Here is a 15,569-nt window from a genome sequence, read left to right on the forward strand (position 1 = left end):
TAGCCAAAAAAAAAAAAGTACCTACTAGAAAAGTCAATCAGACAGGCTAAATTGATTAATCTACACAATAAGAGGGTTCCAGTGTTATGGGAACATTATGGCTCTGTTATTTAAACAATCCTATATTTTTACTTGCAGTGATGGTAAGGTCTATTGAAAACTTCTTTGGGAAAAAAAACTCCCTTAAAGAGTAGTGGAGAAAAAGTGCTGGCACATTACTCATTTCTAAAACAACAACAAATTACATCATTCACATTATTAACAGCTTAATTAAGAAGTTTGTAAAGCTAGTAAAAATGTGACATAATTTCAATTTAGATTGATATTACAAAAAACAAAAAAGGAGATGCATCATTGCATAGTGGATAGAGAGCTCACCTTGGAGCCTGCTAAATAACTGTTTGCTAAATTAGAACACCGATCAGGATACGCAAATTCTTTACTTTTTAAGTTCAAAGGGCTGTTATGGGGAAGAGATATAAGGTTTATATTGGTTGACCTAGGCTGGGGCAGGAGGAGAGAACTAAGAGCTGAGTGGAAATTAAAAGGAGACAGATTTCAACTCAACATTAAAGAAAACTTTTTTTTTTAATGATTAAGTTAGTGTTAAAATGAAAACTTATGGGGGTAGCAAGGTGGCACAGTGGATACAGCACTGGCCCTGGAGGACCTAAGTTCAAATCCGGCCTCAGACACATAACACTCACTAGCTGTATGACTCTGGGCAAATACTTAACCTCAATTGCCTCACCTCCCCCCAAAAAAAAAAAAAAAGAAAAAGAAAAAAGAAAAAGAAAACTTATGTTTCAAGGGCAGTAAGCTTCTGTCACTAGAAGTCATCTAAACACTAGACCTCTTAAAGATGTTGTAGATTCATGCTTTGAGTAGGGGTTGAAATGGGTAATATCTGAGGTCCCATCTGATTCTAAAACTCTAAGATTCTATGAATATTCAGATTGCTACTTTTAAAAACATGTTTTGCATGACTTCACATGTAAAATGAGCATCATATTGCTTGCCCTCTCAATGGGTGGGGGAAGGACTGAAGGAAGAGAGGGGATTTGGAATTCAAAATTTAAAAAATGAAAGTTTAAAAAATAATTTAATTAAAAATCTCTCTTTTACACACACACACACACACACACACACACACACACACATACATACACACACACGCAAAATCTGTTCAGAGGTAGAATGATATGTGCTGGATTTGGATGGATATGGGCATTACCGGGAGAGAGTTGAGTAGGGAGGGGGTTCATTTCTTTGTCCACCATCTTTTGGTATAAAGCTCTCAGACTGAAGGGCTCCACGGTGAAAGGCAGTGTTCCAGTTAACATAGCAAACATATTCACACCTCTACAAAAGAGAAAAGAGAAAAGATGACAGTTATTGGAGCAGAATGATTCTATTTGGGGAAGGGTAGAAACATGATGGGGAAGCTTAAGGTCAATATTATTTGCACATTATTTCATTCTAGGAAACAGTAAGTTCACTCATTCATCTTTTTGAAACATTGTCTGCATTAGATGAGAGCAGCAAAAACAAAAACCTGGCATCACTGGAGTGAAGCCTTGGGCAATGAACCATGGAAACAGGTTAGGTCTACAATGATAATGATGAAAAAGGTAAATAAATTTTCCTTTTCTTTCTTCAAATTGATAAACTCACAACAATGTCCTTAGCCGCAAAGTACAGAGAGGATTATTTGAAAGATTTTTTTGGAACGTTAGATATAAGAATTTATTTCTAAATGTTTAAATGGAACTTGAGATAGTTATAGTTTATGACTGTAAGAACCATAGAATCCTAAAGTTTGAGCTGGCCCTCATTTTATAGAAGAAGAAAATGAGGCCATGTTAAATGATTTTCCCAAGCTCACATCGGTATTAAATAGCAGAGCTCGAATTAAAACCCAGATACTCTGTCTCCATAGCCACTTTGTATAACAATGTTTCATAATGTAGCACCTAACCACAGAGTCGTGCCTGGTGATTACTAATTCCTAGTACTTTGCTATTTCTTTGAATTAAATTTTGGCTTATAATCAAAGATATTTCTTTTTGGTGTTTTCTTATCACCTTCTTATTTATAATATTATTCCTAGCATATAGTAGGCACTTAATAACTTGTTGATTGATAAATAATAAAAGATATACAAAATAAAGTATGCAAAAAAAAAAGGATCAGTGATTACATTGATGAGGAGGAACTCCTGGTGTAGAAACCCTTTCTAACAATGCTATGTGTACTCCCCATAGGCCCCCTATATTATAAATTGGTAGGTAAGTCCTAGGGATTTGCTCCAAGTATTTAGTGTTTAAGTGACTTAACCAGGCTCACACAGTTAATAAGTTAGAGTCAATATTTCCAGGCCAAAACTCTATCCACTACGCCATACTATCTCTTTAATAGCTCTGCCTCACATAATATAATTAGATGGCTGTTGGCCAGTAATGGCCAATCTGATTTTCTAGATGTATCTGAAAGGCCATCAGAATGAACCTGGCTGTTTAGATCAAAAGCTGATGTGTCTTTGGAGGATTTTTTCCCCCCTAAAGTGCACACTAAATATAGTTCTGAAGATTTTCCTGATGGGAAGGAAATTTTTCACTGCCAGAATGCTTAAAGAACTTTGGAATGCCCAAAGAAAGATGCGTTTAGACTATAGAAGAGGATTTCCAGTAAAAAAAAAAAAGCAAACCATAAAAACAGATTTAAATTAAGATTACTGAAGACCAGTTTCACTGAAATTCCACTGAACATTTCTGAAGATAAAACTGGTATAGCAATTCAATAATTCAGATCTATAAAGGGGCTGAGGAACTGTTTCTTTTGGGTGGATGGAGGAGGAGCAAATGAATTTTCTTGCCCCTTCCTCAACCAACAAAAATTTTGCTTTTATCTTCTTATTACTTATTTGGTTCTCCCCAAGATTGCCCCCTCCCTATTAGACTGTAAACTCTTTGAGACAATAATCTATCTCTTATCCGTCTCAAGTAAATTGTCTGGAATTAGAGATGTATACCATTTATCCTAATGCCATTGATTTTACATATGAGAAAACTGAGGTCCTAAGAGGTAAAATTAGCCAAAGATTAGAGGTCATCTGACTCCAAATCCAATGGTCTTTTCATTAGGGCTTAGCTTTACTCAAACAAAAGATCCTGGCATAGGAAAAAAAAAGGTATGTCAGAATTCTAGTGTTTGCTCTTGCATTCCCCAGATGCCTTTTCGTATCCCCATTTCTAGATCTCCCTAGTAATATGCAATACTTTAATCCTAAGAGTCTTAGATTCTACTGATCCACCTACTCCATAACCTCTGATGCATAAATTCCTTCATTATACACCACTGCTACTCAAGTTTTCAGAAGCCTGGGGAATACAAAGGGTTAGGCTTTGCCAAGAAGACTGTGATAAAACCACCAAGTACAAGTTACAAACCAAAATGTTCCTTGCATTAACTATTAGTACTTTCTTCCATGAGCACCCAAAGAGACGAATAAGAGGACTATTTCTTTTTGGAAACTAAAGACCATCTCTATACCTTTGTTCCATAAGCCCTCCTCATGAGTCTCCAGCAATCAATTAACAAGCATTTCTTAAGCACCTACTATGCGTCAGGCACTGAGAATACAAGTGCAAAGAATGATGCATTCTCTCCTCTAAAGGAGCTTACACTCTTAAAAGGGGAAGACAAGAAATACATATATAAGGATAGGTCAAATAGATACATACAAATAAATACAAAATAGTTAAATACAAGATAGTTTAGGAGGAAAGCACTAAGAAGTTAAGGGTGTCAGATCAGAAAAAGCTTCACATAAAAGATGGAATTTGAACTCATGCAGGAGGACAGGGAATCTGAGGTAGAGGCAAAGAAGTGTATTCTAGGCATGTGGGAAACACTGGGGATGGGAGATGGAACTCATGTGTAAGGAACAATGAGAAGGCCAGTTGAGCTAGATTGGAGAGTGTTGAAGGGGAAATGTTGGCCAAGGAGTCTGGAAAGATAGTTGGATCCAAATTGTGAAGGGCTTTAAAGGCCGTTGGACTTTTTCAACATATGCAATCGTACATTTTTATATTTTCTCATTTGTTAATGTATATACTGTCAGACGTGGTCAGTATGTCCGTTTTTTTTTTTTTTTGCTTAACTTTTTTTTTTAAACAAGAGAGAATTCTAGTTGGGTGGTTGGTTTAGGAAATGACAGCTCTGTAAAAAGAAAGAATCAATAAAACTTTTAAAAATGATAATCTATCTTTGTCTCTTTCCTTTTTCTTTGTTACTAATATATAGAAATGCTGATGACTTTTTGTAGGTTTATTTTGTGCCCTACCTTCTGAGAGGCTATTTATCAATTAATTTTTGTTGATTCTTTTAAGTTTTTAAGTATACCACAATATCATTTGCAAAAATATTGTCTCCTCATTGCCAGTGTTCATTTCTAAGTCAACTAATACTGATTTTACTGAAAATTCTTGCATCACACCTGATCTTAGTAGGAAAGCTTCCAATATTTCTCCATAATAAACAATGGGAAACTGTTTTTTTTAAATATGAAGCAAATATTGAGCAAATTAAGGAAACGTCCTTTGACTCCTACACTTAGGGTTTTTAAAAAAAAAACACAAATAAGAACCACATTTTATGGGCTTTTTGCAGATCATTTTGTTTTAAATATTATTTATTCTGTGAATTCTTTCCCTAGTTTTGCATTATCTTTATGTTCTTATACTAAAAACCACTTGGTTATAATTTTTGGATATATTGCTGTAATCCCTTTGCCAACATTTGATTTTTTTTGCATCACTATTAGAGATCTTAGTCCATAGTTCTCATTCTATGACATAATCTTTCCTTGGTTTCATTATCACGTTTGGCTCATAATTGAGTGACATTCTCCATATTAAAAGTTTATGTGGCATAGGAATTATTTTTTAAATAGTCAATAAAATTCATTTATCAATATAATTGGTTCCAGGTTGTCTTCCCCTCCGTGAAACTTCATTTATGGCTTGTTCAGTCTCTCTTTTTAAGATTAATTTGTTTAACCTATTTGTTCAATTTGTTAGATGTTTTATATTTTTGCAAATAGCATCTATTTCATAGAAATCTTCTGATTTTGTTTCCATATAGCTGGGTATGTAATCGTTTCTGAAAAATTTTTATTTCCTCTCATGATTTTATCTCTTCTTGTTTTTATTGTTAATTTGCTTTTTAAAATTATCATTAAATTAAGTAATAGCTTTCGGTTTTATTGGCATTTTAAAATGCTCTTTACTTTGTTTAGTAGTATGAGTTTTTAAAAATGGAAACTTTATTCCATCTTTAATTTTCTTATTTTCTTCTCTTTTGCTTTTTTGAGATTTATTAAGTCATTGATTTTTTACATTTTCAAATACTGTTGCCTCTGAAGACTGATTTTCTTGCATTTCCCACATTTTGGCATGCTGTATCACTCTTGTGATTACATTAGTATAACTAGCAATTATTTCCATAATTTACTTAGGGTAATTAGTCATTACTTAGAGTATTTTTTTAAACTACCTATTTAGGATTGCATCTTTTGTTCATATCTTTAGTTACATAACTCCAGAGCTGTTCGTTCTCATTAACTCCACTTTTTCACCACACATTTTTTAATGGTATCTTGGCTTGGGACATCTTTATTTAATTGAAACTTGTTTTCTACAGAGTTGTCAGTCTTTGTCCCCTGTCTTCTGTCCTTTCTTGGCCCTTTCTATACCCTCTCTTATTGATTTTCACAACTTCTACAGGTTCAGTGATTGGTCATCTCTGAGAATATGAATCACAAATCAATGTATATATCCAGCTTTTGGGGTTATAGGGTCATAGATTTAGAGCTGGAAGAGATTTCAAAGATCATCAAGTTGAAACCTATTGTTTTTATGGTGAGGAAACTGAGGACCAGAAAGGTTTCATTATCACATTTGGCTTGTAATTGAGTGACATTCTCCATATTAAAAAGTTTATGTGGCATGGGAATTATTCTTTAAACATTCGATAAAATTCATTTATCAATACAATTGATTACAGGTTGTTTTCCCCTCCATGAAACTTCATTTATAGCTTGTTCAGTTTCTCTTTATAAGATTAGCTTGTTTAATCTATTTGTTCAGTTTGTTAGAGTGTTTTATATTTTTGCCCATGGTCACAGAGGGACCAAGAAGCAATATTTTTAACACTTTACATTTTACATTTGTCATGGGCTCTAGTACCACAGCTATACCCAGGTGACACCTTCAAGCGTTCTAAATTCCATGTGTCTAAATCTAACTTATTCTCTTCTCCCTGAAACCTACCCCTCCTTCAAATTTTCTTATTTTTGTTGAGGGAACCAACATCCTTCCAGTCACGAGGTTCACAACCTCCGAGTTATCCTCAACGCTCTCCAACTCCTAAACTCCACCCACCACAGTAAATTAGTTGGTAAGTCTTATCTATTCTATCTCCACAACATCTCTTGTATATAAATTCCCTTCTTTATACTCACATGATCACCTAAACCCCAGTTCAAGTCATCATTATCTCTTGACCAGACTATGGGAATAGTTTCCTAATTGATCTCCTGATTTTCAGCCTCTCTCTTCTCTAATCATCTGTTTGCCACATTCCTCCCAAAACAATTTCCCCAAAACACAGCTCTGTCCATGTTATTCTCCTGTTAGAGAATCTTCAGTGGCTTCCTATTGCCTCTAGGATAAAATACAGACCCTTCATCTAGGTATTTAAAGACTTCACAATCAGTCCATCTTTTTATGCCTGTTTCCCATATTCCCATTCATGTATTCTGCATTCCATCCAAAGTGGACTACTACTGTTTCCTGAACCTGACTTTCCATCCCAGTGCCTTTGAACAGGTTTCTTCATGAATAGAATGCGCCCCTTCTTCATCTTTACCTCTTAAAAGCTACCTCTAAGACTCAGCTCAGGTACCTCTACCTATAGGAAGTTTTTCTCCCCCCCCTCCAAAATTTTCTTATATTTTGTGTTTATAGGCTTCATTCCTCTATATAATATTTCCGTGATGGCATAAAATGTTTTTTGATGTTTTTCTTTTTATTTCAGACTGTAGCAAAGTGCTTCATCGATACAAGATGCTTAATAAATGCCTGTTGAATTTATTTAAATACTTCCTTGGTTATTTGTTGTTTTATTACGTGATGGTCTAACAAAGACAAGTCAATATGATCCAGAAACAGTGCTAAGGTCTGTAGCTAAAAAAAGAGACAAAAAAAACACAGTTCCTGCCTTCAGTGAGTTTACATGCTATAAAATATTTGGTTGATATTTCTGCCTTATGTCCTATATTATAAATGCTTTTTATAGCAATACCATAAAAAAGAAAACTCTCAGTTCACATAGAATTATTTCCATATGTCTGTCAAATTCATTTCTCCCTAAAATTTCTGTTGGATTGCAATTTCCTTCTTACTTTTCTTTCTGTTAGATTTATCAAGTTTTGATAGAGGAATATGAAAATCTCTTAGTATTAACGCCTTACTGTGTAGGGTTTTTTGTTTGTTTTCATTTCAGTTGACTTTTTCGCAAAAGGGCTTACTGAGGTATCAAGACATTTGTGTGTGTGTGCACACGCGCACGCGAGCGCATACACACACACACACACACACACACACACACAAGATCTATGCAATTTCATCTTAGAGGGACCATTTAAACCCAAAGACTTATTTTTCCTCTCTCTCTCTCTCTCTCTCTTCTCTCTCTCACTCTCACACACACACACACACACACACACACACACACTCCTCTGTCTCTCTCTCTCTCTCTCTCTCTCTCTCTCTCTCTCTCTCTCTCTCTCTTTCTCTCTTTCATGATTCTTCCTATTTTGACTTCTGCCTTATCCAAAATCACGATTGCAGTTTCTGGAGTTTGGTTTTCATTTTTTGAGGATTCAGCAGAAGCATAAAATTCTTCATTCTAGCCTTTCACTTTAAGTTTGCATGTATCCCTAGGTTTATATGTTTTCTTAAGATGACATATATTAAAGATTATTACAAATCCAGTCTACAACTCTTTTATGTCAGTTCAATCAATTTGTATCTAAAGTTATAATTATTAAATTGCATTTTCCCCTTATATCACTTCCTGTCATATTGCTTGTTTTTACCAGCACAAAGTGCATTGCAGCTTGTTTTATTAGTTTCAGTTCAATTCCAGATGTTGCACAAAAACATAGACAAACACTCTACCCTTTCTAGATGAAAAATGAAATAATCTGTAAAAAATTCCTTTACCTTTTCTCTGTCTTCAGGTAGATATTTGGTTTATGAATTATCATCTCCCCATGTCCACATTTCCTAGCTAGCTTGTTCTTTATCTATAGTGCCCAAATCTAATGTATAAAAATCCCCTCCTTACCCCCTCATGCCCATTTTTAAAATTCTATTCTATGGAGTTTCCCCCTTTTCCACCTAGCTAAAATGCTTGGCATATAGTAAGTGTTTAACAAATGGCTGTTGCCTTGTTGGCTCAGTTCCTAGCTATGACTCCTCAATATTCCTATTACAAACTGGTACTTCAAAGAGGCAACAACCTTTCTTTTCCTTAGTGCATGAAAAACATGAGCCATAATTTTTAAAATTTGCTTACAATATTATTTATCTACTAGGGTTATACTTGACATTCATTTTGCAAGTTACCAAGCCTGCCAGGATCTGGCTCCTTTTGCCATAAAGTTTGGAAGTTTTTACTAGCATTAACAAATTATCTTTTCTCATTAAGGAATACACCATTACTATGGCACAAAAAAATTCCTGGGGAGCAAACTATGTAGACTGGTAAAATTATAGTATAGTCACATATTCCACTTAACATATCTCATACATAAATTCAGCCTTTTCTTTTCAATCCTAGATTGGTTACATAATGCCTCATAGCTTCAATCCATGGGAAATCTATGTCCTTTCTAAGGATGTTGAAAATGATTCTCTTCTGTCACTTGAACTCCAAGCTAATTGCTGGTTCCTCTGTATTCCCTGACCTTTTTTTTTCTTTTAGAGTTCCCTTCCTTTATTTTGATCTCTAGCCTTGACTTTGGTTGCTACTTAATAAATGCCTGTTGCTACATTTCTGGTTGCTTACTCAAGCTGCTACTTTTATTTCAAATCAGCCTTTCTCACCTGAAGAACTTCTGAATCAAAATCATATCTCCTCCCCACCCCCAATCAACTTCTGTCCCACAGCCTATTTCCCTCTGCCAATGTTTATAACCTCCCTGTCCTGTTTCCGTCAATCAACTCTTTGCCCATCATAAAATTATCACTCACATTTACAGTAATGTGCATAATAACGTTTTTGTCCATTGTCAGGAAGGGAAACAATTATAGTCAGTTTGTGGCTTACAAATAGGTCATGTTTCCAAAGTTCGTTTGGAAGTTGGTGGACAGGAAATTGGAATGCATTTTTATCATAAAAACAATGTAGTTTGGTTCCCAGGACAGCCCACAAAAGTCCCTTTGAACCACAGTGCAGTGAAACTGTAGGATAGTCATAATATAGAATGCCAGAGTACTATAGTACCACAGAATTTAACCATAGTTGTTTGTATGGGAAAACCCATCCTGAATTTCCATTCACATCACTGGAGCATGGAGCCTCTCAATGCAATGGAAAAAAATGTGAAGGGATGCCCCCTGCCCAATCTCCCAGCTCTCACAAATTCCAAATACTGAACAAGGTACAGCAAATACAAATGAGATTCTGAGGCTGCAGTAGCAGTACAAAAGAAAGTATGAAAGGGAGGAGGCTTCTAATTGCCCAAGAACATAGAAGAAGTAATGATCCAGAGGCAATATAGGAGAGTTGTAGTGGCTAGGCTGAATGGGTGAGTGCTTCGCTGGGGTAGATATGGTAAAGAAGGGGAAACTGTAAGCAAAGTACATTTATGTGTCCATTATATACACATAATAATGAGGATAGAGCTATTCAACACAAACACTTGGGAAGTCAGATTTACTGACTAAATGGTTTTGGCACAAAGCCTCATCTCTGAGTAAAGATGAAAGATTCTGATGGTGGTATATTTCTTTCTGGACCCTAAAGAATAGAAAATCATTTATTATACTCTCCACAGCTTTCAAGAACATGATATCTCTTCATTTAACATGCTAACTTCACGCCTATATTAAATGAGTGGGGGAAGGGAAGGGGAAGACGGGGGAAAAAAAATCACTTCTGTAAGTTGAATAACTCACATGGACCAGACATCTATTTTGGAGCCATATTTTTTCCTGGCAAGAAGTTCTGGAGCTGCATAAGCTGGGCTGCCACACTGGGTACTGAAAGGATCTGAGTAACCCAAGATGCCTGCATAGTTGCTCAAGCCAAAGTCTGTAAAAATGGGAGGGGGGGAGGGGAGAAAAGATGCAACATTAGAGATGAAAAACACACCAAATCAACAATAAAATCAGACTTATTCTCCATCAAAAACATTCAATTTTAGGTAACCTTAAATTGTAAGAGTGAACAATAACCAAAATATTGGTGACATAAGCTTGCCAGAATTTATAATTTTCTTTCAAAATTATATAACATTTTTATCAGACTTCATTATAAAATCCATTGAAAGCTAAAAACATGTTGCAAACCAAATACTTTTCCATCAAATGCTTTTTTCATTTCTAAATGAGCCATCTAAAATCACAGAGGACAACAACATGGTGGGTCTGAATCCTGAAGTTAGGCTAATTATGGCAGGCTCTCATTAATCAGGGGGCCAAGACCCCAGGGTGGGAACTGGAGAGCTGGGCTGGAAGGGAGGAGACATGGCATGAAGATGACCAGAGAGCAGGCAAAAATATACATCTATGTTTATACATATACATGTGTGTATACAAGTGTATTTGTGTGTGTGTATATATATATACATGCACCGCGCACACATATTCCTAAGAGAAAGATAGATTTAGACTATCACATTACACCATATACTACAATAAGCTCCAAATGTATAAACAATCTAAATATAATCACCCTTATTCAGCCCTTAATCACCTCTAGCCTAGACTATTGTAATAACCTCCTCCTTGGTCTCACTCCCAGATGCCAACAAGATTTTCTTTAACTGCTGGTCTGACCATGTCACTCCCCTACTTAATAAACTCCAAGGGCTCCCTTTTGGGCCTGGGATCAAATAGAACAGTTCCCCTGTTTAGCCTTCAAAGCTCTTCTCAGGCTGGCTCCAGCCTATCTTCCCAAACTTATTATACACTACTTCCCTTCCTGTACTCTAGGGGAATATTTTTATTAAATATTTTAAAAATATACACTGAGCAGAAAGAAGTTCAGAAGGGGACACAGATTAGCAAGACAGTGTTGGAACTAACATATTAAGTTTGAAATATGCTTGACAATAATAACCGCCATTTACATAGTACTTTGAGGTTTGCAAAGTGCTTTACAAGTACTTCACTTAACCCTCAAGACAAACTTTGGGAAGTAAGTGCTATTGTTATTCTCATTTTACAGATGAAGTAAACTGAGGCAGAAAGGTTAAATGACTTGGCTAGTAAGTGTCTGAGACAGGGGTAATCCACCTCAGTTCTTCTTGACTCAACTAAATCTACCTCATACACTCACTAGCTATATGACCCTGGGTAAGTCATTTAACCTCTGTTTCTCCATTTCCTCAACTGAAAAATGGGAATTGTAATAGCACCTCTACCCAGGGTTGTTGTGAGTAACTGGTTGTACTCTAACCACATGACAAGAAGGAGCCTCCTTGATTGTCTGTGGAGCCAGATCTGAAGATGCATTCAAAAGGTACTGGCTGATTAGCCACCTTCTCTCCAGCTGACTTCTTCCTATCTGTTGGTCTTCCAATGAAAGAAGAGAAAAAATACTGTGGTGCTGACTGTGGGCCTAGGTTCCTCATCTCAGTAAGTTCTGTACTTCATTCTCTCACCTGTGGCTCCAAGAAACATGTGTAGAGGCTACATTCCGTTAAAATAATCTTGGCAGATGGGCTAAACCAGTGTGAGGGTAACTGACAGACCACAAACTTGATGATGAATTAGGTGGATGTCTACCCCAAGCATCTGAAGACTTTCCCTGGTGGAATGGATAGATGGGAACATTTTCTTCCAATGGCCATGAAGGTGCCTGAAGCAGGCATCGAAAATGCCAAGGTATCTCCTGCATCCCAGGACATCACCAGTCATCTTGACTTTTGATGACTCAGGAAGAGAGAATGAGACCGATGACTGTGCAACTCTGCCTCACTTCAATCCAATTCACAAACAAGCCAAGACATCATCCAAGTTGTCATTAGCCTTCTTCAAAAATGAAGGATAAACAACATTCTTTTATTTTAGATGAAAGTTAGAGACTGTAGAGTTTCAAAAGCTCAGGAGAACAAATGATCAATAGATCCATGAGAGGATTCTATGCTGAGGTCTGCAGCCAGTCAGTACAGTTTTGAGGCCCCAAGGAGGGACCTTTGGGATCCAGCCTAGGCATAGCTTAGACAAGGAGCAATCCTGCCTTTGAACATGAACTTCTCAGGACTAATGCTATTTAAGTGTTAAGTATGAGGCTACTCTCTTGAGGGAAGAGTGTTTGGGGGAGTGGGGAAGAAAATATTTGTATTTCTATTCTTGCTACATTTTCAAATTTAGTAACCCTTTGTAAAAGTCATTAATCTTAATTGGCTAAATGAAACTGGGGTGCTAATCATTTGCAGCTAAATGTTGGGAGAACACAATGGAATAGAGGCTTCAGCCACTGTTATTACGAAAAGACATTTCAACCCCTCAAGGGGACCCCTAGAACCTTAAGTAAGATATGTGACTAACTGGCCAGCCTCTGGGAAAGTAATTCCAGAAGACTAGATACTAGTACTATTACTAGTACCAGTAATAAAAAGGAATTCTTTTTTTTTCCTTCTTAAAAGAATACCTTCGCTATTTCAAAATTAGGCTCATGACCCTTTTTCAATTCCAGCCCCACCCCTCAACTCAACTATTAATGCCTTGATCCTGTAAAATCTATCTGGGTGCGTGTGTGTGTGTGTGTGTGTGTGTGTGTGTGTGTGTGTGTGTATGCTTATTTTAGATACATGTTGTTTACCTCAATAAAATGTAAACTGTTTGGTTTTTACCGTTATAGCCCAGTATGTAGCACATAGTAGGTACTCAATAAATGTTTGCTGATTAGTTGAATGATTACAACAATGCAGCTGGAAAGAACAACCACACACAAAAAAAGTGAATGTTATATAATTATAATGACCAAGCTTGGCACCCAAAAAGAGACATGAGAATTCACTTTCCTCCCTTTTTGCAAAGTTGGGAGACAATGTAGGTGGAGGACAGCATACACTATCATATTTGATTGATGTGTTGTTGAGTTTTGCTGACCTGCTTTTATTTTGCTTTATTCTTTGTTTCTCTGAGCGAGGAGGGGGATGTATTGGGAAATGAAGGGTTTTTTTTTTCAAAAACCTAAAAGGTTAATTTTTTAAAAGCTTTAAAAGTTATATAAAAATTATAAGTTATATCAGCTAGTCAAGAAGTATTGATGAAATGTTTGCTCTGGGCTAGGCATTGTGCTAACATTGAGGATATAAAAAAAAACTCCCTGTCTTAGAGGAATTTATATTCTAATGGGGAAACAATATATACCTCTGTGTATGTAGGTAATATGTGTGTGTGTATGTATGTATAAACAATGTAACTTTACAGAGGAAGGCACTAGCAGCTGGGGGATAAGGCCTCCTATAGAAGATGGAGCTTGAATCGAGTTTTGAAGGATTTCAAAGATTCTAAGAGATAGAGATAAATGAACGAAAGAAAAAAAACATTTAATAATTGCTTATTGTGTGTCAATAGTGAGGATACAAATACAAAAGCAAAAACAACCCCTGCCTTCAAAGAGAGGAAGGAAGGAAATAGGCACCTGCCATGTGCCAGGCACTGCGCTAAACATTTTATATTATCTCATTTGACCCTCACAACAACCTCGCAACAACACTAGGAAGCACACATTTTATGGTTGAGGAAACTGAGGCAGAGGTTAAGTGACTTGCCCAGGGTCACATAGATATTAAATATCTGAGACTGGATTTGAACTCAGGTCTTCCTGACTTCAGGCCCCACCTAGCTGCCCTAAAGACCTTACGTTCTAATAGGGAAAAACAATGTACCTGAAGAGTGGGGCCACAGGAGATATTTTGTCTTAGAATGTTGATTGGAGAATGGTTATTGGAGCCAGAGGGGAGGAGTAATGAAAGAGCTGATTTGATTATGATTTCAGAAATAGAAAAGTGGGAAAGAAGCTGGACAAGGGGTACACATTTAGGGGTTTGGTGGCTGGTGAATGAAGTCAAGCATGACTGCAGCCAATCCTAGCTGCAATGGGCAACTGAAGCAACTACCAATGGGCAATCGAGTCCCTGGACAAGAGTTCCAGGAATTAAAAGGTCAAGTCCTCCAGAGCCTGGTTTCTGGTATGTGGGAAGCATGATGTTTGCTGAGATGGCTGGGGAGTGACTTTAAAATACCCCAGGCACAGGGAATAGTTAGTATAAACACATGGAGATGATATGTTGAGTGTGACGAAAGGCCCAGTAGGCCAGTCTGCAGGAAGGGGAGAAATGTGTAAGAAAACTGGAAAGATAGGAAGGAGTCAGGTCTTACAGAATTTAAAATGCCAGAAAGTCTGTAATTGTTCTTGGAGGTGATAGGGAGCCATTCAAGTTCATTGAGTAGAGGCATGACAAAGTAAGATCTGAGATTTAGGAAAACCATTCTGGCAGTTGTGTGATTGTCAAACTGCAAGATGAGAAGACTTCAAATGCAGAATGAAATAGGCATTTTTGGACATGGTCAATGTGGGAATTTGTTTTGCAAGACTATGCACATTTGTTAGGAGGGTCTTCTTTTTATTTTAAAGTTGTTCAGTGGCAAAGAGTACAAGAGGTAAAATAAATGCTTATAAAAATGTTTTTAAACAAAAACAAATAAAAACATAGAGAAGCAATGAAATATAGTAGCAAAGAGTTTGATGTTCAAAAATCAATCCATAAATCAACTACTAGGGTAAGGGCTCACTATTCAACAAAAACTGCTTAGAAAATTGGAAAGCAATTTAACAGAAATTAGGCTGAGGTCAACATCTCATTCCATAAATCACAATAAACCCCAAACAGATACATGACCTAGATTTAAAAAGTCAAATTATAAAAAAAAAATTAAGAATATTGAACAACTATTGATAAGCAGGAAAATGTTTAAAGGAAGATGACAAGAATGGTGAAGACTCTCTAGTCCATGCCATATAATGAAGGAATTGAGCATCTTCAGCCTAGAGAAAACTCCAGGGGCCATGCTAGCTATCTTCAAGTACTTGAAAGGCTCACACCTAAAAAAGAGATTAGACTTGCTCTATTTGGCCTGAAAAGGCAGAAACAGAGCAGGTGGAATATATGGAATAGGTGGTAGTTGCAAAAAAGTAATTTTAGACTTGATTTAAGGTAAAACTTCCTAACATTAGTTATCCAGAAGTGGAAAGGGCCACCC

The 15,569-nt window shown here is 36.5% G+C and overlaps 1 protein-coding gene across 1 annotated transcript in view; it reads right to left on the reverse strand.

Moving 5' to 3' along the window:
* The window catches only part of HUNK (hormonally up-regulated Neu-associated kinase), a 134,917-nt gene that overhangs the window by 47,615 nt on the left and 71,733 nt on the right, over nucleotides 1-15,569 (reverse strand). The window contains 2 exon segments of the mRNA XM_020995942.2: nucleotides 1,235-1,362; nucleotides 10,248-10,383. Coding sequence (XP_020851601.1) covers nucleotides 1,235-1,362; nucleotides 10,248-10,383 — 264 coding nt within the window.

This window comes from Phascolarctos cinereus, unplaced genomic scaffold (assembly GCF_003287225.1).
Source record: "Phascolarctos cinereus isolate Bilbo 61053 unplaced genomic scaffold, phaCin_HiC Scaffold_726;HRSCAF=1367, whole genome shotgun sequence".
NCBI classification, from domain to species: Eukaryota; Metazoa; Chordata; class Mammalia; order Diprotodontia; family Phascolarctidae; genus Phascolarctos; species Phascolarctos cinereus.